Here is a 27,522-nt window from a genome sequence, read left to right on the forward strand (position 1 = left end):
TCTGTCTCGGTTTGTCTCTCCTCACACACTCTGTGGTTTCCTCCTTCCTCTCAGCGTTAATTAATGGTCCAATGGGGCTTGTCGTTGCCATCTGAGGGCCATATTGCAGAGCAGGCCATGGTGACTTGTATCGATTTCCCCCCCGTCACAGGCATATGTTGTTTGAAACCGGGGGTTAACTACCGGGACAGCGAGGGAGCAGCACGAATCGATACGCTTCTTTACAAGCTCGGTCTGTCACCTTGCAGGGAGACACTTCAATACACACACCGAACGTACGGATACCAAGCTGAGATCCAGCCCGCCAATGTCTGACACACTTATACATTCTCTGCTGGTTGGTTATCACATGTGCCGTCAGCGTAATGTTATGACGGCGCAGTCTTGTGTTTTGATTCGGTTCTCCAGCAAGTTAGATTTGCAGTAGAAAGCAGTTTGAGGGCGTTTCCGATCTGTGTTGCTACTGTAAATACAGTGACATCTGATGTGCGCTAGCGAGCTAAACCTCACACTTATCTTTAAATTCCGGTTACAGAGTGCTGGAGTACAGCCTACACAGCAAAGCCTCATGCCTCATGGGCAAAAGTCAGTGGATTTCACTGTCTCTGTTTCCAACTACAAGCCAGGCACCAACACCAGTGGCCAACTTCACTAAAGCTTATGTGGAGTCCCAAGATCCAAAATGTGGTGGAAAACCCCTGAAACCAGAGCACTGGAGGCCGTTACAGCCGCAGATGAATGGTTTTTAGAATCAGATGTTCAACCGCCGTGGGTGTTATTTTTTTTTGGGGTGTTTTCCACATGGTATGCTTCCTGACTACGTTATACATCTGACATCAGTGAAAGACACACATGCGGCCACACATTGTGAGCAGTTGGCTTCAGTTGTTTTGTCAGTGGTGAGTGCTGACAGCAGTGCTGACAGAGACACGAGGGGTTAGTGGGTCACATGTAAACAAACACTCACAAACAGACCGTCGCAGTGCCCGGAGTTAATGACCATGTCGGCACCAGAAGAGCAGAGGGAATAAAGGACTTTTAAAGCCAAGCAATGAATCCTCCGTGAGCTCAGCACTGATGATCAGAGCCGAGCAGGACTCCACCAAACAGATTCAGCTCATCTGCTCCTCAGACTGGGATATTTGTATTTCTCCGCTTTCGGTGTACTTTAGGGCTGCAACAATTAGTTTATGAATCAGCAATGGAGAGAAAATGAACAATTTCGATTATCAATGAATTGTTCTTAAAAGTTATATATCAAACACAAATGCCAAATATTTGCTGGTTTTTCTCTGTTATATATCATTGTGAATTGAATTTCGGACAAAGCAAGCCGTTTGAAGTAGGGATGTGCCGACCTGATGCTGGCCAGAATCACTGGATCATCGGAGAAAGTGTGTCTTAAGCGTGTTTTGGTTTTCAGGGATCTGGACACAAATCAGACCGAATAGCCTCAAAATTGGCGCTGTAACAAAAAGCCAAACCAAACATGACGGTGAAAGTGGGCATGGAGGAAAATAGCAACGGTTTGAGGTGATTGTTGGGCTGGCGTTGCTCTGTGTGCAGTGAACAGACGAGTGTTTAGTCACATAGTCTGTTTGCCTATGGGGCCCACGTACACTATGTCTTGTACACACTGAGGAGGGGTTAATGCACTGAGGAGCACTTCAAGAGGAGGTTTGATCTGGTGACTGTCTCAGCTCTCTGAGTTACGTGATGTAGGCCTGTGCTGTGTATGTTACTGCATGTGCCGCTATCAGAAGACAGTCCCCCCCCCTCCTCTGGTGAAGAAACGTACTTTTAGCATTCACCTCTTTCCTCCCGAAAATATGTCATTACAATGGATCTACATTTCCCAAAGTCTCCCTTTTTTAATAAACAAAATGCACATGGCTACAAAAGTATGTGGACACCTGAACATTAAACCAGAACATTATCATTCCAGAACTAAGGATGTGCCGGTACCGCCGATACTGATCCATCAGCCGAAACTATCATGTAAAAGCTTCACTAAACTTTGACCGACAATTTATGCAGTGCGAGTGTTTCAGGGCTGGCAGCAGGGTTGGAAACATGGAACCTGATTAAACACTTGAACTTTTACATACAGTTCGACCCCGGAGGTTCCATGTGAAAGAAACTGTAGAGCTCGCACTGTTCGGACCCTTAGATACGTCTTTATTTCAGTGCAGCTAACTTGATATCGGGTGAAATAGCCTGGAGTTTCAGTCGTGAGATGCCTTGAGATGCCATGTGCACCGTACTGTCCGTAACTGAGTCATGTATTTCTTCCTTTAGGGGAGCACAGTGGTTAGTTAGCTGTTTGAGAGAGGGAAAGAGACGCTATCGGAAGACACTCAAGGTTGTGGTATCGGTATCGGACGTGAAAAGGTGGTATCCCTAGGTTGAAGACGCCTTGAGCTATAAGAAATTATCATGAATAGTTAAGTGAATCAAGAATTAAAATAATCGTTAGTTGCTGTAGCTCCTGTGCACTTTAACTTCCTCCCTGGTCACTGGCGACCTTCCTCTAACCCTCTCGACTGCAGGGTCAGATCAGACTTCCCTGCGGAGGCGTTTTTTTTCCTGCGTTTGCCTCAGCATTCACCCACATATGCCTTCAGAGGCCTCTGGGACTTGAGCAAAAGCTGCGCTCGTGTTCTGACTTAGAGTTCGGCTGTGCGTCGACATCTGGACGCGGTGTCGGTTCGCTTTGATGTTCCCATGATGCCGAGCTACAGGCCCCGCTGAGCGGCGGCTTTTGGCACTGTACATAATCTGGAACATGTGGAGCCACAGCTGTAAAGGGCTACAACAGCAAACTGATCTTGAATCGCAAGCGCGGCTGAACGTCCGTCTCAGCCACATCTGTCTGCCAGCCCGGCTGTCTTGTCCCATTTCTTCCCTCCTTCGCGTTTCTTCGCGTATATATGCGCTGACAAAAGCAAGCTGACAAGTTTAACACTCGCACACATGCTCCCACTGAGGCCGCAGAGCTGAAGGGGAAAGACAAGCGCCACCTTTGATCGTCTTTAGCTTTTAGTCAGTAATATTTCACTTTTTTTAGTGTTTGATGAGACACACTCGGCGGACATGTAGAAGCTCCCTTTAGTTCACTCTGTCTCGTTAAGCGCAAACTCAGGCCCTTCATGCCTTTGATTAACTGCCTCACTGCAATATGGCCAGAAGTATATGGACACATATGCCTGTCCACATACTTTAGTTTGATCTGGGGGTATTTTTCATGGTTTGGGCTGGCCCCATTAGTTCCAGTGAAGGGAAATCTCAATGTTACACGCATACAATGATATTTTAGTCTGTTTAGTCTAGTTTGTGTTTGGTCCTTTCCTGTTTCTACATGACAATGCCCCCATGCACAAAGCCAGGTCCATAAAGAAGCAGTTTTCCCAGTTTGGTGTGGAAGAACTTGACCGGTCCGCACAGAGCCCCGACCTCAACCCTATCCAACACCTTTGGGGTGAACTGTAACGCCGACTGCGAGCCAGACGTCATCATCTAACGTCGGTGGCCAGCCTTGCTAAAGATCTGGCTGAATGGGAGCAAATCCCCGCTGCCAGGTTCCAAACTCTGGTGGAAAGACTGCAACCAGTGGAGAGGAGGCTGTTATTATAGCAGCAGATAACTGAAACAACATGTACAGTATAACCTACTGTTCGGGCATGTTAGTGTACCTAATCCTTAACACAGTGTTAACCTGAACCTTTATTGTAAACCTTATCCTTGTTCAATTAAATCCAAGTCCTAAAGTCCTGAATTCTGCCTCTGGAAAACCCAGAGCTGGCAACATCATTTCTTTACAATCATCCTTACGAGGATTGAAGTGCAAGGCCAAAAAAAAAACACACAGAGACACAAAGAAGTAAGTAAGTAATCCGACGCCCAGGAACGACGGCCTCGTTATTTTCCTGCTGCGTCATTTTCCTTGCTGCTTCATTCGCGGCTACACTCGCACTTCTGCCTCTCAGACACTCACACTCCAGGGAAGCTTGGGGTCAGACAGACAGTGATGTGGCAAATGGCTGAATGAATTATTGATCTGATGACTTTGATACGGAGGAGACTGAAGGCACCCAAACATGTCTGGCTACAGCCTGCGGTCCTGTCGTCCGCTGTTTGTATGCTATCCCATTTTGTTTTATTAAAGACATATAGTTCAGCAGTAAAGTTACCTTATAGTTTCAGATATCATGATGTCTGAAGAGTCAACAACTTCTAGAGTGTTGCAAGTGTAATTTACTGCGTCGACTGCTTCTAGTTTGGTCAGTCATTTCCCAGAATGTTTACGAACAAGTGCCAGCAAGTGGAGTGACCTCACTCCCCCGCGGCTGTGGGTTTTTACATGCATGTGGAGAGGGTAGGCTTGATATTACCGTAATAGTGCAGTAAGTTAGAGAGAGCAAGCTTTCCCAGCTGAGAAAACCTGACATTTGTTCCCTTTAATTAGAACGTAACATGTTCTGTGGCTGCAATGCGTCGCGGTCCGTTGAGTAAGTAGAGAGGTTGGAACAGTATCTCGGCATCTTTTATGATGGGTTTGCTCCCCAGGCGTCATTATTTTGAAATCTAGTGCAACAGAGAGAGTCTGAAATGAAATGTCAACACAACTGACATTTACTGTTGATGCTTTTTACACCAAGGCCTTCTTTCTCGTGGCTGCACTAGAAATATGTAGACAGGATATCACATTGCAAGTCGGGGTTTAAAAAGTAGACTTCAAAATGAGTCACTTTATGGAATTGGTGGTCGGTCAGTCCGCCACGTTGGTCCAGAATGACAACTACTGGATGGATTACTATGAATTTTGACACATATATCCATGATGCCCAGAGGGTGAATCCTATCCTACAATGTATCATTGGTACACACATATACAGTATGTTCCCCTCAGGATAAATTGCAATACTTTAAGTGATCCCTTAACTTTTAATCTAGCACCATCATCAATCTAAGCTGACATTAGCATTTATCTTAAAGCACCACTGCAAGTTAGTACAGCCTCACAGTGCCGCTAGCATAGCTGTAGACTCTTGTTCATTTATATATAACCTTACAGCGTTCTGTGGTAATAGTCACTTTATGAATATAGAAGATATATTCAACAGTGCAGGATGCTCAGTTTCTGTAGCCTGGAGCTGTTGACTTGTGTTTGGTTGGACTCTTCAGTGTCCCAGGAGCTCTATATATCCAGTAATAAATGCACCCTGCCTGCATGATTTAGCAACGTTCAACAAAAAACAAAGTTTGTGACGCTGAGTCTATCGAATGTGTTGTATCCATCCGCAATCGCCACTCCTCTCTCCCGTCTGCCTTGTCGTCCTGCTCTGTCCTTAGCCAACCCGTAGGACTGACTTGTCGTCCGTTTTTCCCCATTCAGGGGTCCATGTTTGTGTCGGGTACAAGGATACTCGGGCTGCTCTTTTTGTGTAAAATAATATCATAATTAAATCTCATTTTTATGAACCGGGGGACGTGCAGCTCAGGCGTCTAATGGGGCCTGCAAGGTCATGACGGGATAAGAGATGATTTGTTTGCAAGGCAACAGGCAAAATACTTTTAACCATAGCATTAGACGGGAACATTACACCGCCGTGATACCGGAGTGAACAGGGCAGTGGACATTTTGAGTGGACCAGCTAAGAGGCAATTTGAACAGAGGCTCTTCAAACTGTTTTTAGGAGCTGGATCAGGTAACTGAAACAAGTGCTCTGTGTGGGCCAATGTGAATAATGCTCCATTCCAGACACTATCATGCAACAGAATGCAAATTGTGATCTGCTACTTGGCTCAGAATCAGAATGTATTGTACAGAAAACAAACAGGAGCGACTGTAACAGGCTGCATGCGCTTGATCTCATTATTCACCCTGACCAGTGTATCATCGCAGTCTTGAATAGCCACCCTGGGCTGTATTTGGAACACTTTGTGTCGCTTTCCGTGCACTTTACATACTTTTAAGAGTATGGGTGTCTGTTTTGTTTGTATCGTGCACGTACGCAGGGATGCACAGTATGATACACTGCACAAACATTTGGCTTTTGCAAATTATTTTGCGAGGGAGAAAATGCATTCACCACTTTACATGACACTCCGCAGAGTACCTTTGAACATCAGCGTCAAACCTGCCTGAGCTGTTAGTGGGTTTTCAGTTGTCAAATCTCATCTCACATCATGAGCATTAAAGCTCCAGAGCTGCATGCTGGTCTGGACGGGTCACTCGTCACAATAGGGGCATCTGAAGCCAGAAGGTAATTGCACAAATGGATAAACGATGGTGGTTCCCATTTGTTCTCCCTAGACCCCTACGTGTAACACATTTAACATAAAATATCCCACAAGTAAGTGCAAGGAGACAGAAAATACTTTTGTAGCAGAGGTCTCTGTCTGTCTGTCTGTCTGTCTGAGGTGTCCTAAAGATGATCTGAGGTCAAAAGGCAGAGACTGAGGTGTGCTGCGTTGTTCTCCTATTGAATAGTTCGCGCAGGTCGGCTACACTCATCGTACCTCTCCACCCTGTTTACAAAAATGTAATCAGTATTGGATTCAGTGGAGATTAGGTGAGATTATTCACGCATGGTCTAAATTCTAGAGCAGAGCTTCATTAGTATTACCTGTGATCGAGAATTTTAGCTTTGCACATTCAGAGGCTTGTTTCAAAGTTTCATTAGTATTAGTTTCACTTAACAGTTCTGGTGCCATGTAGCCTAAATGCTGCTCCTGCCAGTAACACAATCCCGAAGGGAAACACGGAGGCGTGGAAAGGTTACTTCAGGTAGAAGAAGAGGAGGAGACGGGCCGGTTTTGTTAATGGGGCTCCTGTTTTCCCCTGAGACCGAGGGTCAGACCGGGAGGCTCAGCCTGTCACAGACAAGATAGATGCTGACGGATGTTTTTGGGGATGGAATTCAAAGTTTGCCCTGTTTTACGATTAGGTAGGCCCTGTTTAAGAAGAGTGGGGGGTGAGGGGGCAGGTCGGCCGTGACACAAGAGGAAGAGAGGGCAGCTTTGTAGATGGAGCCTCAGTCATCTGCAGAGATCAGAGTTTACTGCTGCGCTGTCAGTTCCTCCTGATGCACCACCGAGTGCAGGAGAAAAAGCTCATTTGGCTAATTAGATTAGATAAAACTGAAATGATGTCCTGGGGGGGAAATTAGGCTGGAGAACAGCCTGAAGAGAATATTGGAGACAGAGAGTACTAAAGATAATTCAGCTGATTAATGCAACTGAACATCGACAATCATGCAGGAAATAAGTATGTAAAAATATGGCGTCTCATTTTCAAGACGTTAGATTTATCCGGATTTTTACTTTTCCTGCCATATATCGTGACGATCACTGGGGGTGAGAATACAAGAGAAGACGATGAGCGGCTCATGTATCTGTAGACATCGCAAATGTGATGCGCTCTTTATAAAAGCGCTGTAGCTATACTTGAACTGCCGCGTTCACGTCATTTGAATTCAGTGCGGGAATGGCGGACTCCACCACTGAATATATTGAATATAGAGGTAACTAGTGTGAATACAGTGCATTAAATGACCAAAGCCTGAAAACATGCCTTAAATAGTGTCAAAACTTGGGTTTGATATGATGAGATTCTTTAGCATTACAACTTTAACCATGAAGGTGACAAATTAGGGGCCAGTTGCATAAACTAGTCTAATTAAGCTTGTCTGTTGCATAAATGTTCCTTTCTGTGAAGTGTCTTATTTCACCCATAATGCTATTGCGCGACAAGCTATCTAAGTCAGTCTTGCATTAGTCACTCATAGGGAAGCTTTGTATTACAGGTAAGTGTAAGTGTCTAAGTCTGACTTAAAGTTATATCTAAACACTAGGTCTATTTTTATGCAACTGGCCCCAGTGACAAACACGGTATTTTATTGATTAGGTATCAAGACTTGTTTAAAAAATTTGCCTTTAAAAAGATATAGAAGAAAAGATAGATAAGAAACAAATATATAATCATTACAGCCCTTCTCAAATACTTGCAGACCCATATATATATATATATACATGAAATCCAGACTTCCCGAGTAGAAAATGACTAAAAGCAGACACAGAGTGATGGCGCGAAAGGCGGCGTGTCAGCTGGAGTTCAGTCTGATAAATCAGAAACGTCCTCCATTAATCCGGCCCTGCGTACAGTCCCTCGTCTGAGACAGACCCCCGCCAGAGCCCGCCCACTTTAATCATTCATGTTATAATGAACGCAAGGTAAAACATTGATGAGCGGCTCTACCTCTCATCTGTGTGTGTGTGTGTGTGTGTGTGTGTGTGTGTGTGTGTGTGTGTGTGTGTGTGTGTGTGTGTGTGTGTGTGTGTGTGTGTGTGTGTGTGTGAGAGAAGAGAGTGAGCGGGAGGTATTTTTCTTCCCTGCTTTCACACCTCAGACATGATGGCCTCGCTTACACTAATACTTCTCCTCACACACACACACACACGCGCGCACACACACACACACACACACACACACACACACACACACACACACACACACACACACACACACACACACACACGCATGTGTTAATGTAGCCAAGTGAGGAGCTCTAATTTGATACATCAGTGATAATGACCCTGTCTGGCCTGAGAATTAGTGTGTTTGTGTCTGACACTCATCTCTCACGTATTCGGAGGGGGGGGGGGGGGGGGGGGTGAAACATTCAAATATTTAAATCAATACTGCAAGAAGAATCAAGACACGCAGATTGAAAAATCTGTTTGTATTTTCCGTATTACTTCAGCAGCTAAGCAACAGCATGTTTCTGCATTGTTTTCTTAGCTTTTTAGTAAGCAGAGGACGTCCCTCCCCACCAGAAGACCCTCTTTATCCTTAAACTGTTTTAGACATCCTGCAGAGGGAAACAGAACATCTCCGAACGACAAGGGGAGCTTCTTTTGTACGTGCAACTTGACAAAGTTTTGCGTTTTTTTATTCTTTAGTTTTGAGACATTGAAGTGTGTCCTTGCACAATAATAATTCTAGCTTTAGTTTGCTAAAGAGTCCTCAAAGCTTGGTCGCCATAAAACGAGGTAAAGTTCTGCCAGTGGGCCAATTTGTTTCCGAGCGCAGGTCGAGTCAGTCTCGCGGAACAAGACCGATCTTTCTTTTTTTTACTTCCAACCGACAAAACAACCTCAACTCAAGGTCCACTTGCTCTCGAGCTTTCGACCGCCCTCATCAGTAGTGCTTTTGTAAACCGTAGATGTTCAAACTTTCCTTGAGGACTTGTCATCCAAGGTTCAGCCTGACGGTTCGTTCTTGACAGAGCACTTGTCAAAAAAACAATCTCAACTCAAGGTCTACTTAATCACCTTTTCTAGAGCTTCTGACCGTTTGGAGGTCCTCCTCAGTGGAGTTTGACGGTTGAGAAATCGGTGAAATGATTTCACTCCATTCGCAGATTTCTGACTTGTTTGAATACATTCTTGTTGGCAGAGAATTGTTCAAAAAAAAAAAAAAAAGCGTATCACAACATATCACTGAAGAGAAGAAAAAGTCGGAGTGTGTGCGTGTTTGTTCGTGTGCAGGGCTCAGTGTGTGTGTGTGTTTGTGTGTGTGCTTGCGTCTCGGTGACAGAAGTGGGTTACCCTCAGCTAAGAACAAAGCCGAGAGTCTGGCACTTTGATCGGCGATGCCAAAGCCGAGCCAAGCTAATTACAACCTCACGCTGGCTGCCTGGCAGAGTCGAGCCAGAAGTCGGCCGCTCCCTGAGAGGGCGTTGAGAGCTGATTTGGCCAATTACAATGATTATAGTTTTCATCCACTCGATGAAAACTATAATCATAATTGCATCACGGTTCGTCATTATGCCCTGTTAAGATAAAGGACATCTGAAGAAAAGCCGAGGTGTGTTAACTACCGTAATACTGACAAGCAATCAAACATGGTACCACAGATACAGAATATTTAGGGGACATTCCATTTGTTTTACAGTGGAAGTAGCTGTGGAACACAGGAATAACTCATGTCTGTCTCCAAAGAGATATTAGTGCACTTGCAGGGTAGATTTATTTTCAGTTATCTAAAGGTCAGCAGCACCTCTGCTACCTCACCCGTTACAGATCCCTGTCCTGTTCCGATAAAGCCGTGCTATTAGCCACTTCCTCCTTGACAAACAAAAAGCTAATCGGGTCTTTCGGGTTCCAAGTAGCTACTTTCGTACAGTTTATGCCCGGAGTGATGTTGTCAAATTGCTTATTCTCTTTGACCACAAGTCCAGAAACCCGAGGGTGTTCAATTTATAGCAATTACTGTGACTTAAAACACCCGACAGAACTAGCTGACCTGACTGTGAGGGGGAGACCGTTCCAGAGCCTGGGACCCAGGACTGAGAACACACAGTGTTTAGAATTGAACGAGGTACCACTAGCAGGCCTCGTTCAGAGGACCTGAGGCGGCCCTAGCAGAATTATGGGGCAGTAACAGTTCGCGGATACACTCTGGAGCAAGATTATTCAGAGCCTTATAGATAAAGGAGGAAGCCCGTGTAATGACATCAGAACTGGGGTGATGTGGGAGCGATATGAGGTCTTAGCGAGTGTACTTGCTGCAGAGTTTTGGACCAACTGTAACCGGCTGACCGCTTCTTGGCTCAGGCAGGAATAGAGGGCCTTGCAGCAGTCTAAGCGGGAGGACACAAAAGCATGGACGACCGCTTCCAGCTGCTGGAAAGACAGCAGGCGGCGAATCTCGGTGATATTCCTCCGGTGATACAGAATGGAGAGAAGCAGGAAAGTCCTCGTGTTTGAGCAGCTGAGACCGGAAATATGTGAACTTAATAAATGACTAAACAAAATTAGACATGTCCCCATCTAGTTGTTTTTTTTTGGCCCAGATCCCAATCCCAGAGTCCTTTTAACAATGAGTACATATTTTCATATATACACCTAGATGCTGGTTAAATATGTACATTGAAATAACATCTGTACCCGTGTAAATTTCATCATTGGCGGGATTTGAATGTTCGAAAGTTAAACAGGAGAATGTGCCTCCTGAAACTGACGCGGTCAGCCAGAGAGAAGAGGTGTCACTCTGTTGAAATAGCTGGAACCACAGAAACACTTGTTGTACAGCGGCGTTGCAGAGCGGCGCTTCTTCTCTCACTCAAGACCTTTGGCTCGCAGTGAGTACTTCAATCAGACGGCAACAGACGAAGTGAAATACTGGCCAAGCTGCCGACGGAAATTAACGGTAATTAGTGACGTCAGACACGACCTGCCGCCGCCGTTTGTCATTCCGACTGCAGAGAGGTTAAAAAGGGGAGAAGCTGCTTTTGTACAGCTCTTTGCAAATGAGAAAGAGATAACATAACTGCGTCGGAGTGCAGCTAATCTTGTGTATTTTGCCAGGCTGAGAGAGACAAAACACTGATCGGCTCGGGACGTCTCTCCTTGAGTTTGGTTTCTTTACATTTTAGAGCACAAAATAATCGACCAGGTTTGCTGTCCCTGGAGTTTGCCTGGACCCTCATGTTGCGCTTTTGAGATAAAAAAAGAAAAAAAAAAACTTGTTCAAACACACTAAACTGTAATTATACTGTAGGAGTAATGTGACGGTTTCCCTGTTCGGGTGGATTTTCCAATTTCATTAGTGTTGCAGGAGATTGCGTTATCATTTCAGTTGATTCCGCCTGGCGGCCAAGCCACTGCTGCTACGTGAGTGGGAGTGGGAGCTCGCTGCTTGAGTTTCATTGACCCACGTTGTTTTGTGCCCAGTAAGTGCCTCTCTTTACTCTTTCTCTTCTTGCCCTCGTTCCTGCTCCTTCTGCAGGGTGCGGAAAGGGACGCAGTACGTGTGATGAAATGACTGAAATTTAACGGCAAATCACCAGAGTGCGGGCTGGGGGGATTACACGTTGGATTACATGCTGAAAATATAGCCTTCCCAACTGTGCTTTTGTAACAGCACGAGCGTTCTGCATTTGTTTCTAAGCTGACTGTTGTTTGAATAATGCTGTTTAATCCACAGAAGCTCCTGAAGAAAGAAAGACGAGACAGAAAGAAATCCTCATTTTAGTGTTAATTAGCGACAATTATTATACAGATGGAATCCTTCAGGCGCGTTTGTAATTAAAAGACAATATAACACACACACACACACACACATATTCACTAAAACACACACACACAGCAATCTGCCAGAGTTACACAGTCCTCTATAACTAAACAAACAGGCTGCAGGAGTTCTCTGGAGTGGAGCTTTTATATTCACTCTGATTGCGGCTTTTTTTTTCTCCAGAAAATGGTGCCCACAGCGCCTAAATCTGAAACCTCTGTCTCGATACAAAGAGATGAGAGGCGGAGGTACTGCAGGACACGAAAGGGAAAAACAACAGGAAGGCAGTTATTGTAGCTGATGATGCTGCTGATATGACCCACTTATCAACACAGCTCATGGAGGCAATGAAGGTACTTAAGATACCTTCCCTCGTAATAATAAACTTTATTTATATAGCACCTTTCAATGCACGGCCACAAAGGGCTTTACAATAAACACAAAACATGTTAAGGCGCAAAGAGAAAAACACAAAGCAAAAGCCATAAAATGAACGCTATTCTAAAGCATGAATGACAGTCAAATGAACTAAAATGCTCACTTGCAGGAGGCGGCGAGGCAAAGAAAGTAGTTGGGATGCTGAAGGCAGTGTTGAATTTAGCAGCAGAGGATGAGTTGAAAAGTTCTAGATCTAGTATCGGGGACTGGGGTCTTAGTAACAGAAGGCAACACCACACATACTCCCGCCATGTTAGCGGATGGGACATGTGCCAAACTAAAAAAAAATCTAAATACACATCAAGTACATTTGGTTTCTGTCATTTCAGGTAGTTCTCATCAAGTGTTGATTTTTCTGATACGTTTGGTTTTAATGAGTTATTTGATGCTATAAAAAAGGGGGTGAAACATCACGATTGACAGCTGAGTGACTGCGGTGTGTTCACGATTGGATCGGGCGGGTGTATGGGCGCGACCTCGATACCGCGGTTCCACCCCCCCCCCCCCCCATTCACCACTGAGCAGACTCTGGCTCCGAATGACGTCACCGGCACGTGATGGGAGTGTCCGTATCCAGGAGAGTTTGGCTTTATCTTTGTAGAGTGGGAGGAAGTGGAGACACGTCGGCCATCTTTATACACAGTCTATGCTTTAAACACATAGGTTAGAGGGAGATGTTAAAGCAATGGCTGGATTGTGACCAAATAAAAGCGCCTGGCCATTGGCCTGTAATCACCACAGTGACTGAGAATGTGTCACGCGGTCTCAATCACCACCCCACGTTACAACTGTTAGTCAACCATAACACGTGATCACACGTGGCCTTAGTGGCATTTCTCCCCAATATCCTCATTTCCAGCCTACATATGATTAGCGACAGCACCATGTAGCACCGGCGTGAGCCGTTGTTTTCCTGCAGAGAATCTCCGAACATCGCAGCAGGGCTACCTAGAGCATTCGGCGCTGGCAGGATTGCGCCCCGAGCCTCTGCATTTCAAGTTCAATTAGATTCAACGGTGACCTCGTTTGTGGGTAACCTTTTCAAATTCACCACCAATGAGGCGACAGCAGTCCGTGACACAACCAGAAAGCAACCCAGCACAGACAACAAGCTCAAGTCCTCGCTTCCTTAGCGAGATGATATTCGTGCACCCAATCCCTTCTTGATCCTCAGGTCCTTCCCTGTCCAAAGAGGATAGCAGCTAGTGCCTTTTGTGTTACACTGAAACACACAACTCTCCCCCCCGAAATAGCCTCGTTCTTTTCTCCCAGCTGCTTTACTGCAACTTTGTGTGCATTGGTTGCACCCCTCTTATCCCTGATCATGTGTGGTCAGACATCGAATCAGCTAAATATCTAGATAGAAACCATGGTACCATGAATCGTCTAGTAGCCAAGTGGTAAAGACACCTACTATATAACCTTAACATCCCCAGTAGCCTTTGTTGCCCACCCCCCTCCATGCCATTTCATGCCTGTATCTCTGCCATCATTACCAAATGAAGGCCAAAACATCATCCTTAAAAGAAAAAACTGGCACCACCGCCATAGCTAAATCATCATCTTCCTCCCGTATAATTAGCTGTATAACTTTAATTTCACTTGTGTTGTCTTTGGTTTTGGATTTCACTAATGGTGTATTTCCATCTCCTTCACTGTAACTCACTTCGGTGGGGACGAGCTGACCTCCAGTCGCTGAGCGTATACGCTGCCATTTGCACGCAGCACTTTATTTGACAGCCTTTGAGAAATCGCCAAATTTGCATTCGTTTAGAGCATGCAGCAGCGAAGAGTTCTGAGAGCTGGCTCAGGGACAGTCCGGCAGAGAAATGCTCATAAATAGTGATGATAAATCACATCTGTGTGTGTAAATGAGCCGGACTGAGACACCTGGGCTCATTTCCAAACAGCAGGTTTCACCTTTTCAGCAGCGTGGGTTTCTAGAAGACATGTTGAGAGAAAAGCGGCAAAAACATTAGATTTTCTGAATCGTACATAAATGTTCCCGGAGCACATTGCTAGGCATGTTGCACAAGCATCTTCTTCCCTTTCTAGCGTCCTCCATAACGCCCTCCAAGGGCTTACTACATTACAAAGTCCATCCATTACCTCTCCATTAGGAGTTAAAGTGGGAGGAACATGTGGCCTCGTTGTCTGGTGGGATCAATAAGGGTGTTTTATAGCCTGTGCAGTGCGTCATTATCGATCCTGAGATCACTCCGTGACCTTGACATACAGTCGGCCCACCCCGAATGACCTTGGCGGACAGGCAAGAACATTGAACAAAAACTTAAAGCATGTAAATAAAGTGACTTTTGTATCACAGTAACAAACGGGCAAAGAAAGGGGTATTTAGATACATCTCATACTGTCCTCTCAAGGAGCTCTGTAACCTAAACCTGTATGAAATCCTCCTGTGAAAACAAGGCGCGGCCGTCGGCTATTTGGCGTCCGATAAGCCTCCGGATGCATTATTCCAACTGGGCCTCTGGGTTCGTGTTTGATCTCACCTCCCGCACCGACGCAAGTCCCTTCTTCTAGTACTGCATTGAAAAGGCCTGTAACAACAGGGCTGTTGTTAGTCGCGGCATGGCCAAGAGTTTTGTGTTATTATAAAACACAGTCTCGAATGCGCTCGGACAAGACGGCAGAACAGGTCTGACCGTTGGGGAACGCGCAAGCAACTGTATGATTACGTTTATTGAAGATCTTCTGCGGTTTCGCGTTGCACCTCTCTGCTGTTGTAATTGATTTCCAATCCTATGAATAAGTGCCCGCATGCTGTACAGTAAATGTATATCTTTCTCTCATCATATCTCCCCCTCCCTCTCTCTCTCTCTCTCAATATCACCTTTCCCTCTGTATCACGTTGATTCATAATATTGGGTGGCATTTCCTCTGGCCTCTGGCTAACGTGAGTAAGTGAAATGCTTGTGTGTGTGTGTGTGTGCAAAGTGAAGTCAAGGTTACCCGCTCCACCCCGTTCCAAATGGCGATATATTCTTTCTCCTTGTCCCCTTGTCTTGGACTTGTCCTCTCGTAGAAGACACGAGTCAGCAGCATTTTTATGACTAAGCAGAAGCAGCGCGACAATCTGTAGAGTCAAAATGATCTGAAATCTGATACTTCTGTGTCTCACCAAATGCCTTCCGAGAAACGTTTCTCTCCAAGAGGTAAGATCTTCTGTCTTAAGCGGCTTGACAACCACCCGAGTTCCCCCTTTTCTGTTTTTTTGCCGTCTCCGATTCCTGCATTTTGGTCCATTCCGGCTTCATTTTCATTAGCTTTATTGCTGTTGTATGTGCATGTGTCGTTGCAGAATGTTGTGTTTGTATATTGATCCGTGATCAGTACATACAGTGTTACCGCACTGCCGTCTGGCCCTCGTGTGTTGCATTCTCACGAGCTACCTTCGCTGCTGTGATGATGCAACATCAGTTTGTTTTCTGCAAAGCTGCAGAGGAACGCGACGGGGTCACTTAAAGGAATACTCCACCCAAAACTGTACCCTTTGAGTGTCAAATACTCACTCGTAGATTTGCTTCTTTGTGGCGGACAGTAGCTGTAGTCCGCTTGGATTCACAGCAGCTTACGATGGATTCCAATTAAGACCCAAAGTGACAGCAACAAAGAAACCATTCGAACCATTTCTGCAGTGTCGTTCTAAAACGTCTGTTCCAAACAGTCATCGCTCTGCTAAAAACTTCGATCTAACTATCAAGCATTTCCAGTGGAGTGTCCCTTTAACTTCCCCCTCACAAAGTGAGTTTGTGAATCTCATTCTCGAAGCCAACATCCCATTTGTCTAAAGTCTAAAGCCTGAAGGGTCTGCAGCTAAAAGAAGACCCGTCCACATCTTCTGTTAAATCCTGTCTCATCTTTCTCTCTTTCTCCTGTCTCTCTCTCTCTCTCTCTTTTTGTCCCCAGTTGATCAAAGTATGTTTGAGAACTCCATTGCCCAGCAGCAGAGTCCTCAGACCTCCAGGCCCGGCCATCCCTCGGCCCGACGCTCCACAGCATCGGCTAATCCTAACCTGGGGTCCAGCTCCGTCGACTCTCCGTCCTCCGGAGGCCAACAGAGGCTGAAGAATGCCATCAACCTGGGCAAGGCTGTCGGCGCAAAGGTTAGCACGGCACAAGCATTACGTTCCGCAGGTCCACTCGTCATGTGTTCCTTTAACTCTCGATGTGTGCGTTACACAAACATACATTTCATTACTTTATTGTCAGTGGAGTTTGGATTAGACTCGAAAGTTACCTGTCTTTCTTTTTGTCTTTCTGTCTTTCCTCTTTCTTCCTTTTTCTTCTTTTCTTTCTTTCTTTCGTTCTTCTTTCAGGTCAATGACTTGTTAAGAAGAAAGGAGCCCAGCCACCTCGGGGACATTGGGGTCACTGAGGTCAACAAGAACGTTGGTGCCGTGTGGAGCTGTATGGACCAGCTCAACCAGACCACTGCAAACAGGTACACACACACACACACACACACACACACACACAGACACACACACACACACACACACACAGACACACACACACACAGACACACACACACACACACACACACACACACACAGACATTTCCTTTGTATTTCAGAATCAGAATCAGAATCAGAAACTGTTTATTGCCAAGTAACATACATTACAAGGAATTTGCTGTGGTCTGAAGGTGCTATTGTTTTGATAACAAATAAGTAGAATATAAAAGCTAAAATAAGAATAAGAATAAAAATAAAAATAAAAAATAAGATAAGATAAATAGTAACAGTGCTGTGACCAGAATAAAGTAAAGTGTCCAGATAAAGTGTCCAGTAGGGGGTGGGTGCGTTAATGTAACGCAGTGGGGACAGGGGTGATGTACGTTAATATAACGTATAGCTTGTGTTTGTGTTCTGGGGGGGGGGGGTCAGTGAGAGTTTGTCAGGTTGACTGCAGAGGGGAAGAAACTGTTTTTGTGGCGGGAGGTTTTGGTCCTGATGGACCGCAGCCTCCTGCCAGAGGGGAGGGGGGTCGAACAGATGGTGTCCGGGGTGGGAGGGGTTGGCAGCGATCTTCCCTGCTCTCCTCAGGGTCCTGGAGGAGTACAGGTCCTGAAGAGATGGAAGGTTGCAGCCGATCACCCTCTCTGCAGAGCGGATGATACGCTGCAGTCTGCGTCTGTCCTTGGTGGAGGCAGCAGCGTTGTTGACCTCTCTGATTAAACAAGTCCTTTTTTTGTGTTTTTGTACTCAAAACTATGTATTTTTTTTAGGATGAACACGTGAAAATCGCAAAACTTTCCAAGGCCTCACATTCAAATGTAATGATAAAACTACTGAACTCTTATTGTAGGTTAAAAAGAAAATATTGCAAACGGTGTCTGTCCCTGGGTCAGAACAGGTGAATTCCTTGATTCCTGTGAAATGTGGTTTTTAAATGAATAATGACACATCAAAGGTGCCTGTGAGACGTCTGAAATTGAATATGACAGAACTTTTCAGCTTCTTCACAGTCAAAATGGAAATGCCTTTTAATTGTGTGCGGGCATACACACACACACACACCCAGATAAACACACTTGTACATTCTAGGTTATGTGTGTGTGTGTGTGTGTGTGTGTGTGTGTGTGTGTGTCTGTCTGTATTTGGGGAATTTGTTGCGGACGCATTGATCTGTTGTCTCTTCAACTGAAGATCAGTCAAGCAGAAGTCGTTTTTCAGCAGCTCTGCTCCCATTTGTTTCCATTTACTGGACTGTGAACTGATTCAGTTTAATCTACCGGTGATGATCTGTGAAGATTTTGTCAGACCACCGACTGATCCGGATTTAAATTTCTTTTTTTTTACATAATCACTGAGTAACACAACATTGTTGCCCACAACATGCAGGAGCGTTGTTTTCTTCGGTGAAAGGAGCATGACCTTATTGGTCATTTGTCTTTTTGTTTATTCCAGTATTTGGATTGTTAGGGGGGCTTTCACATCGGGGACCCAGGCCCCAGATCAGGCACGGTACGAACCAATCGTACCTAATGTGGAAAAAGACCAAAATGACAGCATCTATAGGCTGGGGGGTGTACAGATTAACCAATGCGTATCGTTATAACCGATCCGGCCACATCGATACAGAACCACAGATCATGCAGCAGCCTTTTCTTGTCACCATGGGATGTAGTTGCCATGGTAACTTTCTGTCATTGTAGGCGACAGCTTGAGGAAATGAGTGTGTGTTTTAGAAACACTTTTAGTGCAGAATGAGGAGCGGCAGAGTGATCACCAGGAGTGAAAGTGGATTGAAGTTCTCGCTGGTCCTCTCCACCGCCTTCCTCCACTCACACCTGCTCCGTCGCCCCCACAGTGGCACGCTCTGATTGGTGGACATCCTGCCGGATTTGATGCCATTTCACATCAAAAAAATTATTGACATGTTTTGACCTGAGTTCACGAGTTTGTGACTGAGATTTTACTTCTTAATTACTTCTATTGTCGACGATTTTCTTGTTAGAAATGTAGAAAAGAAATGATTGTACATTTTTAAAAACAGGCGACACACTTTCTCAGTTTGACTCATTGACTAATTGTCTCCCGCTTTCCCCTCCTTTTCTCCATCGCCCTCCACCTCCCCTTTTCTCCTCTCTTCCAGTCACATCTCCGCCTTCGACTCCTTCCCTCGGCTGGACCCGCCGCCCCCGTCGGGGAAGAAGCGCCTCCCTCGGGCGTTGAAGACCACCCAGGACATGATGATCTCCTCTGACCCCGTGGTCTCCTCTCCGGACGCCGCCGACTCTTCCTCCTTCCCCTCTTCCCCTGACAAGACGCCCCTCATCGCCAAAGAGGAGCCGGGGAACAGCGAGGGGCAGCAGCGGGGCGAGAAGGAGGAAGAGGGGTCCGAGCAGGTCACGGTGCCGCCGGGCCCAGCAGGGAATAAAGATGCTGACTGGGAGACGACAGGAAGCAACGGCAAAGTTGATGGAGTGATAGGTGGAGAAGAAGATGATGCGGAAAACGGGAGCACTGAAGGAGGCGTGGAGGAGCATCAGCCCCAGCTCCAGCTCTCTGTGCCAGACCTCATCAACAAAGATCCCCCCTTGCTGGAGCCCAGAGCTAAGCCCTGTGACGTCTGGCAGAAGGCGTCAGGGCCGGACTCCCGGCTGGCCTCCACCCCCTGCTCGGGGAAAACTCCCTGCCGCATCAGCCTGGGCGAGGAGGTCCTGCTGGGGAACGGCGCCCCCTGCAGTAAAGGCACGGGAGTTGGCGCTGAAGACTCAGAGCACCACCCAGACCTGCTGTCGTTTGAGTAACGAACAGAGCCGGGGGCCAGATGACAGTCCAGCATGCCTTCCGAAAGTTTGGAACTCTTTATCTCTTCATTTGGACTCGAGAGACGGCGGATCAAATTATTCACTGCCACTTTTAAATGTAGGACTCGCTCTCCGCTCCAGGGTTCGCTTGAGGAAAAGGGAACCAGTGCTTCCAGGAACCAGGGTCAGGGGCCCGGATGTTTGTTGCTCTTTAACGTTTTCAGATGTGCGGATGAGTTTCAAAGGTCGTGATGACACAACCCAGCTTCCTCCTAATGATGTGAACACTAAGCTGACCAGCACTAGATGACGAGGAAGTAGGGAGGAGAGAAGAAGAAGTTGGTGAGGGCTCAGTGTGAAGAATTCAAATTTTAACATTTCACCTGTAGGACGCAGAACCATTAAGGAATATGATTTTATCACAGTGTACTTGTGCTGTTTTAGCTTTTTACAACAGGTTTATAACATGTCGCGTCTGCTGTAGGAATGCAATAATACCACGATGATGTAATAATGAATGTAATTAATGTAATGAAATATCCCTTTAAATGAGCTGAAAATGTCAAAATCCTGTTAATGAATTACTGGCGAGCCTAAAAATAACTTTGTACTGATATGATTTTTTTTTCCTGTTTTTTTTTTACATCTTTTAAAGAACATTTGGGTCATGTTGTATATTATCAATATGAAGTTATTTTATAATCAAGCCGCTCATTTCAAGAACCCTTTTCTGACATTTAAAGGGACTTTTGTGTCATGATGGTCACACTGCAAGTCCGTATTATACAAAAGCTGCTATAATGAAACCAATTATAAACTGCCACTAATATGAGTTATATAGCGATATCATTTACATTCTGTATATTTAGATGAACTACGTTTTAGCAGAATTTTTTTTCTCAGTATAATAGTATTTTTCGGCGTGGAAATGTTTTGACAACTGAACGAAGACTCTGGTGGAGACGAAGGAAGCAAGAGAGAGAGAGAGAGGCTGAACGGATGTGGACGTGTTAGAGATGGAAAGGTGTGTGTGTGTGTGGGGGGGGGTGGGGGGGGGGGGGGGGTCACTTTCAGTTCACAAAATGTCAAGCAGTCTGATCAGGACTGGAAGCCTTTTGACCCTTCATCCATATTAAAATCATTTCTGACCCCTTTTTTGGTCCTGTAGGAGTTTTAGAACGTGCCCCCCCCCCCCCTCTCCTACACTGGCCTTTGGCCCAGACTTGTGGCGCCTGAAAGTGACCTTTTTAAAACTCCCAGCAAGTAATAAATAGGCCGCTTCTTTGATATAGTTTCTGGAAATATAGAAAGAAATCTGAAATCTATTTTGAATAGTAAAACATTGGATGAAAAGAATATATAAATAATCAATGTACAAAGTACTTATTTTAAACATGGCCAGGACATAAAATGCACGTGAAAAACAGGTAATTCAATAATTCTAAAAAGAATATATATCATAATCCCAAATGATGAACCTATGAACCCCAGATACTGTATTTTTTTGAGCATATGTGGGACCAGATTCAAGGCTTCCAGGCTTCTTTTAATAAACTGGTTGAACTGAAAGTGGATTCTTAGCCCCCCCCCCCTTGCCTGATAGAGAGTCAGGACAGGCGCATGGACGGATGGGAGGACAGGCAGCATGTGGGGGGCGGGCTGGTGAAGAGTTGTTTTTGAGCACAAAGAGAGGGAAGATAATGAGGTGTCAAGAGAAAGAGACGAAAGAGGTGTGTGTTTTATTCAAGCAGATCATTAAGTGGCAGACCAAAGACACAAATTAGCGTCACGTCAGTCAGACAGGTTGTTTTCGTCATTTTGTGTAATTGCTCTGAAAGTTTATCTTCACTGAATTTCTACCTTTTAGTGAGCCGCCTTTATGAAAAGCTCCTTTACTTTCACTCCATCTGCTAATGAACAAGTGAAAACCAAAGTCAAAGTAGTTCACTTGAAGGTGAGCCGACGTGAACGGAAACCAACCCGCTGTCGGATCATTAGGTGTTCGGTCGGTCTGCTTTCAGCTGCGTCGGCTGCAGGCGGCGCCAGGATCGAGCTGCAGCTCTTGTTTTAGCACAATCAAAGTGAAAATCTGTGTTTTGTTCCACTATTATCGGCGCTTCCGGCATGCAGATTCCCAAATCCCGACCCTAAAAATGGACCCGTTTTCCTGTGAGGTCCTGGAGTGGCCTGTATAAGGGATTCCACTGTGTCCTCGCAGGGATTTCCTGAACCTCAACAAACAGAGCTAACGCTTCCCAGAAGACAGCGAGACGGACACAGAGCCGGCTGTAGTTGCGGTCGGGTCGTGCCCAGCAGAATGAGAGGAATGTGGAGCCGGACTCTGAGAGAGAAAGGAAGCTTTGTCTCTCTTTCTCTCTCTCTCTCAGTCTGTCTCCTGTCTCACTGATTTAGTGTCTTAGGTTCCCCATTTAGCAGCTGATGTCCTCTACAAGTCAAACCAAATTACAAAGAAAAAGAGTCCCAATTAGTTTGATAGTTTGACAGACCTGACCAGATCCTCATCTTACAGTTGTTAATAGAAATTGTCTGTAGGCAGGTCTGTGGATTGTACCGCAGACTGTATATAAAGATGGCCGACGTGTCTCCTCTTCCTCATGCTGTACAAACATGAAGCCAAACTCGGGGTTCCCACGGGATCGAGGTCCCGCCCATACACCCGCGCGAGCACACCGCAGTCAATCTCAGCTGTCAATCATGACTTTTCACCCCCTTTTTTTATAGCATCAAATAACTCATTAAAACCAAACGTATCAGAAAAACGAACACTTGAACAAACGTCAGCTGATGAAAACTTCCTGAAATGACAGAAACCGTCTTTGGGAAAAATGATCGAGATCATTTTGGCTTCACTTTTGGGGGAGCTGACGTGTCGTCCATCTTTTTATACAGCCTATGGACACCTGGAACGCTGTTTGTGGAAACGCATGCCCCTGTTGAGTCCATGTCATTGTTCACTGCTTTGAGCAGCACGGACAAAATGTGTCTCCACTGAATGTCGGATGTTTCCAAAACAAAACAATTTGCCTCGCTAGATGACGCGTAAGCGGGAAATGCGAACTGACCCTTTAAGATCAGCGCAACCAGATTGCACTGCAGCGACCAGGAGAAGAGACCCGAGCTTAAATCGCAGAGCTGATTAATGGCCAACACTTTGATAACGTTTTGGTCCCAAGTCAGCCACCCATATCAGAAACAGGACTTTGACATCATCATCATCATCATCTGCCAGTTGTTGTTTTTGTTTCTTATTAATTGAACTCGAACATCTTAAAGACCTGGTTTAGAATTGTTTTTGGAATTTCTCTTAATGTTAAACAATCAAAGTTAAAGTTTTGAGGGGCGGGGGGGGGGTGTTATTTATTTCTAGTTTGACACTGAAAGACTCAGCTGCTTCATCGGGACTCTGCGGGTGCAGTTTGATCAGATTTGACTGACAGTGCTAGGACTCACGTCGCACAGCATCTGTTTTCATGGCCTTAAAACTGGAAGAAGAAAAAAAAACACTGTTGTACCTTGTCGTCTGTCTGTCTTCTGCATCTGAAATATATTTTAAGCGACGCTGAGGTAGTTGTCAGGATTCAGGCGACGAGCCAGCTAAACCAACACACGGGATCGGACTGACGGCAGCTGCTTGTGTTCAGTTCAGAGGGTGAAAGATACTTTATTTGTTAAAATCCTGTTATCGTGGATCCTTTGAAACCACAAAAGGTGGATTTCGTTTGTATTTTCCGATGAAGGAACAGAGCTGTGTATTTTCTGGGAATGTATCTGTCGCTCTTTTTACAATACCTGTGAACACGTAAATCGCTCTAACAAATGAAGGAAAACGTGATTGATTTTGATATTCAGTAATCTAGTTATCGCTGTTATTTAGCTGCCTCGGAAATTTGATAAAAGGGGAAATGAATGCTCTTGCTTTGTTTTTTTTTTCTTGTCTTTGTCTCTGTAAAGCCAGTCGACGTAACTTCAGCAGCTGTGATGAATGAAGGGAGCTAAATGCTGCACACAAAGGCACGAACGGACCGCTAAAGCAAACCTGGGACTTGCTCTTTTTATTCCAGTATCTTTAATACAGTTTTTTTTTTTTATGCAATGAAAATATGCTACAAAAAATGCAGATGAATCAGTGGTTTGGCCCTTTTTTGTTTTATTTTCTTAATGTATCTTTTAAAGTGGGGATTGTAATAACTCCTGTAATGACTGTAATCTTTAAAAAAAAAAAAAAAATCTGGAAATAGACCTAATGGTGACCTTCCTGTTTTGTGTTGTGTGGCTTTGTGTCTTTCTTGACTTTTCTCTCTGTAGAAGAAGCTTCTCTGTATATCCTGTCTTTTATGTCTTTCCTTTGTCTCTTTCCTGCGACGACCTCCCACTCAAGCCCTGCCAGCAAACTTCCTGTTTTTTGACGGGAGCCGACATCCTCGTCCGTTTTAGGAGATTCTTCTGAATCGGTGTCCACCTCCAGTATATAGACAGGCCCTTGTGTGTCCTCCCTCTGCCTTTAGACACGGAGAGACGGCGGTGGCAGGGATTCGGGGGTCGAAAGCTGCTCTGATGTTTAATTCATCTGCGTTTGTCCTAATTTTGTGAAAATCCTGGTCGTCCTCCTGGGCGTCTCTGTGCGTCGCCGGGCCTCGTGTTTGTTGCCGCGTCGAGAATTTACTTAACTTCCACACGAATGGCGTAAACAGCCAATCAGCTAAGACGCACAGGTCGTGTCACTGTTTAATAATTCAAACGTGATGCATTTATTCATTCCCCCGCGAAGGGATCTAGGCCTCCGCGCATAATGAATCATCAAGTGTGGGGGGACAGTCGGCCGGCTGGATGGAGTCTATACAGCCGAACGCTGTCTCAATGCGAGTTTCTTGGCTAATTTATGGAAAAGAAGTGTTCCCCAGCAAACATGAACATCTCTCTGAAAAGTTTCCGGAAAAACAGTTCGACCATTTCGGAACAAGTTGTTCAACAAGTCAGCAGAGCTCATATGAGCCGTTCAATTCTTTGGAGATACTAGAGTGGACCAGAGTTTTAAAGGGCCACGGGATCCTTCATTTCCCATAATGCAACTCGATAGCATCTTTCATTATACATTGCTGACTTCGGAAAGCCCCCCCCCCCTTCAGAATCCCAGAAAGCCAATTTTCCCAGGCTGTGGAGTAGCACTAACCCGTAGCAACCCAGTCGGCTGCTTTGTAGAATTTTGTACCGCACTTCTTCTCTCATTCTACACACTAGCTCACGCAAGTAATTAGTTGGCTCTTGCACGTTTGGTGTCGGAGGTCAGAGGTCCACCAGGCCTGAAACCTTCAACCCACAGACGTCAGTGCAGCTCCAAACGAGATCCGGCGTGGGGTGGCTCTTTAAGGCTCGACTGCACTCTTATCCGTTCTCCACAATATGTTGTTGTTGTTGTTGTTGTTTATGCCACAGTGGTATTTGCTTGAGAACCAAGCAGGCAGCGATCTGAAAAGGGAAATTAGCGCAGCAATCAGACGGACTGCCTTCGCTGCAAATGAGCTCCTCGATGAGTCGTTTTCAGAGCGGCGAATAATTAGAGGTTCTTTGTGATTGTACAAAACAGACCCCATGCTGCGCGAGGTTGTTTTCTGAGGCTGTAACATCGATGCAGTGTATATTTAATACGCTCTATTGTTTGATGAGGCAGCCAGCATCGCCCAGCTGAAACAAGAGTTCAAGCCTTTCACATTCTGGAAAGCAATGAAAACCAGTTTCTGGCCGATCACAGGAAGTGACATGAAGTGGAGACAGTTAAGACGCTTGCAGTTAAAGACCCGTGTAGAATCCTCCACCGGAGATCACCTGATCGCTTATTCAAGGGGGCTTTATAAAAAAATTTAAAAAAATCCTCCACAACTCCGACGTTCGGTTTGTGTCTCCACACTGTATCCTGTCTTCCGTTCAGACCTTTACACTGAGGGAGAGGAGGAAAGCTCAGTGCATCATGGGAAGTCCCCCAGCAGATTAGGCCTATAGCAGCATAACTAGGGGGGGCACCCGGACGAGGAGGTGAATACAACCAGTCCCTCTTTCTTTTAAACACATCCATACATATGTGACAGGTGGACGACGGGAAATACAGATGAGGAAGAAGAGTACTAGAGAGTGACCTCCATCTTTTGAGTCTTGCGAAAAAGTGAAAAAAGACTTTCTCTCCTGAGGAAAACTTTCAGCGACAGCTTGGTGGAGTTTTCTGGAGACGTGTTTTGTTCGAAACAGGACAAAGCAACTGTTTGTGTGGAGAGAAACCAGAGCTGCCAAACCATTACTGGCACGGCGTAGAGGCCCCACCATCTTTACAGTTGTTCATCCACGGCCAGATACGCTCACAATGTGTCCCCTTTTAAACGAGAACGAACGTTTAGTCGAATCTGTTTTCATTTTTTGTTTTTGTGCTGCTGCCTGTGCCTTGGCTCAGATCCACAGGGAGTGTCTCCCTCTCTCTCTCGGGGGGCCCCAAGTGTCTGCTCCTGCCTGACTTTGTTTGACTTCTGTTTTGTTTGTTTTTTTTGTTCACTCATGACTGACCAAAAGACAGAATGAAAAAAAGAAAAAAGCTGCGTACATCTTAATTCACGGCCTCCTCTGTCCTTACCCCATCCTCCCATCTGTCATCTAGGGGGCTCAAAGCCCAGACAGGGCCTCCTTTATGGGAGGAGGCCGTCAAAAGAAAGCCCTCTAAACAGGATGGGAGTGGCGGGATGCACGGGACTAACAATCAGACAGACAGGCTGTTAACTGAGGCAAGCATCAGCCACAGGGCCGTTGCTGCAAAAACTGTTATTTTAACAGGCCATTAAACGCAGCGTTGAGTCTTAAAAGCTTCTTCAGGGAAGAGACACAGAAACCTGACAGTGAGGTGTAATTGTTTCCTTCGCTTCCAATGCAAATCAGAATCTTTTTTTGGGGGGGGGGATGACAGGGTTTTTTTTTTTGTGTTGCTTGTTTAAAAAAAAAAAAAAAAAGGCAAGGTATTAGACTAAATGCATCGTTCCCTCAGGAACTGAGTAAAAATAATCAAAAGCCTTCAGAGCAGCAGAGTGCACGTTTTGTTTCACACGTGGAGGAAATCAGAAACATTAAATGCTGCAGAAACTCCCGGCCCGTTATTTGTGTGCTCTTCGTTGAAAAGGTCAGCTATGGATCAAGGCTGCACGTGGTGGAGAATGTACACAACCCCAACCTCCGCCTCAGAAACCTAAACCCCCCCCCCACTTCCTTAAGTACGTGAGTGCAACTTTAACTCATCTACTAAAATATGTTGTTCCTTGACTTTGCAGCAACTTCCTACAAAGTCTCAGAGAAGTCAGATACTTGCCTTTTCTTGATTCTTCATATTTGGTGGTGTGTCCACAGTTTCCGACTTTCCACAGTGAAATCATTTAGAACCGAGCGGCCGTGGTCAATGCTGCCGGTGCAAATGTGGTTTCCTCTGGAGGAATGCAGCGTTTCTGGCCTGTTCAAGTGGATGATTACAGGGAGTTTGCAGTGTTGCTACTTAAATATTAGCAGTATATTCACTTTACTGCGAGCATGGATAGTCACTTAAGCAAATAAAATCAAAAATAAGGCAACAGATAGCAGGCCTAATAATGACAACAGCATTTCTTGTTCTAAGCCTGTAAGTTAGATACGGTAGTTGCCTCAGGGACTATTTCTGCAGACATTGTGGATCTTTGCACTATGA

The 27,522-nt window shown here is 45.4% G+C and overlaps 1 protein-coding gene across 1 annotated transcript in view; it reads left to right on the forward strand.

Annotated features, from left to right (window-relative positions):
* The window catches only part of nos1apa (nitric oxide synthase 1 (neuronal) adaptor protein a), a 151,933-nt gene extending 131,340 nt beyond the window's left edge, over nucleotides 1-20,593 (forward strand). The window contains exons 11-13 of the mRNA XM_070909230.1: nucleotides 16,445-16,641; nucleotides 16,855-16,979; nucleotides 19,136-20,593. Coding sequence (XP_070765331.1) covers nucleotides 16,445-16,641; nucleotides 16,855-16,979; nucleotides 19,136-19,793 — 980 coding nt within the window. The 3' untranslated portion in view covers nucleotides 19,794-20,593. The remainder of the gene's footprint in view (nucleotides 1-16,444; nucleotides 16,642-16,854; nucleotides 16,980-19,135) is intronic.
* Nucleotides 20,594-27,522: the final 6,929 nt, after the last annotated feature.

The sequence above is a fragment of the Enoplosus armatus genome, chromosome 7, assembly GCF_043641665.1.
Source record: "Enoplosus armatus isolate fEnoArm2 chromosome 7, fEnoArm2.hap1, whole genome shotgun sequence".
NCBI lineage: Eukaryota > Metazoa > Chordata > Actinopteri > Centrarchiformes > Enoplosidae > Enoplosus > Enoplosus armatus.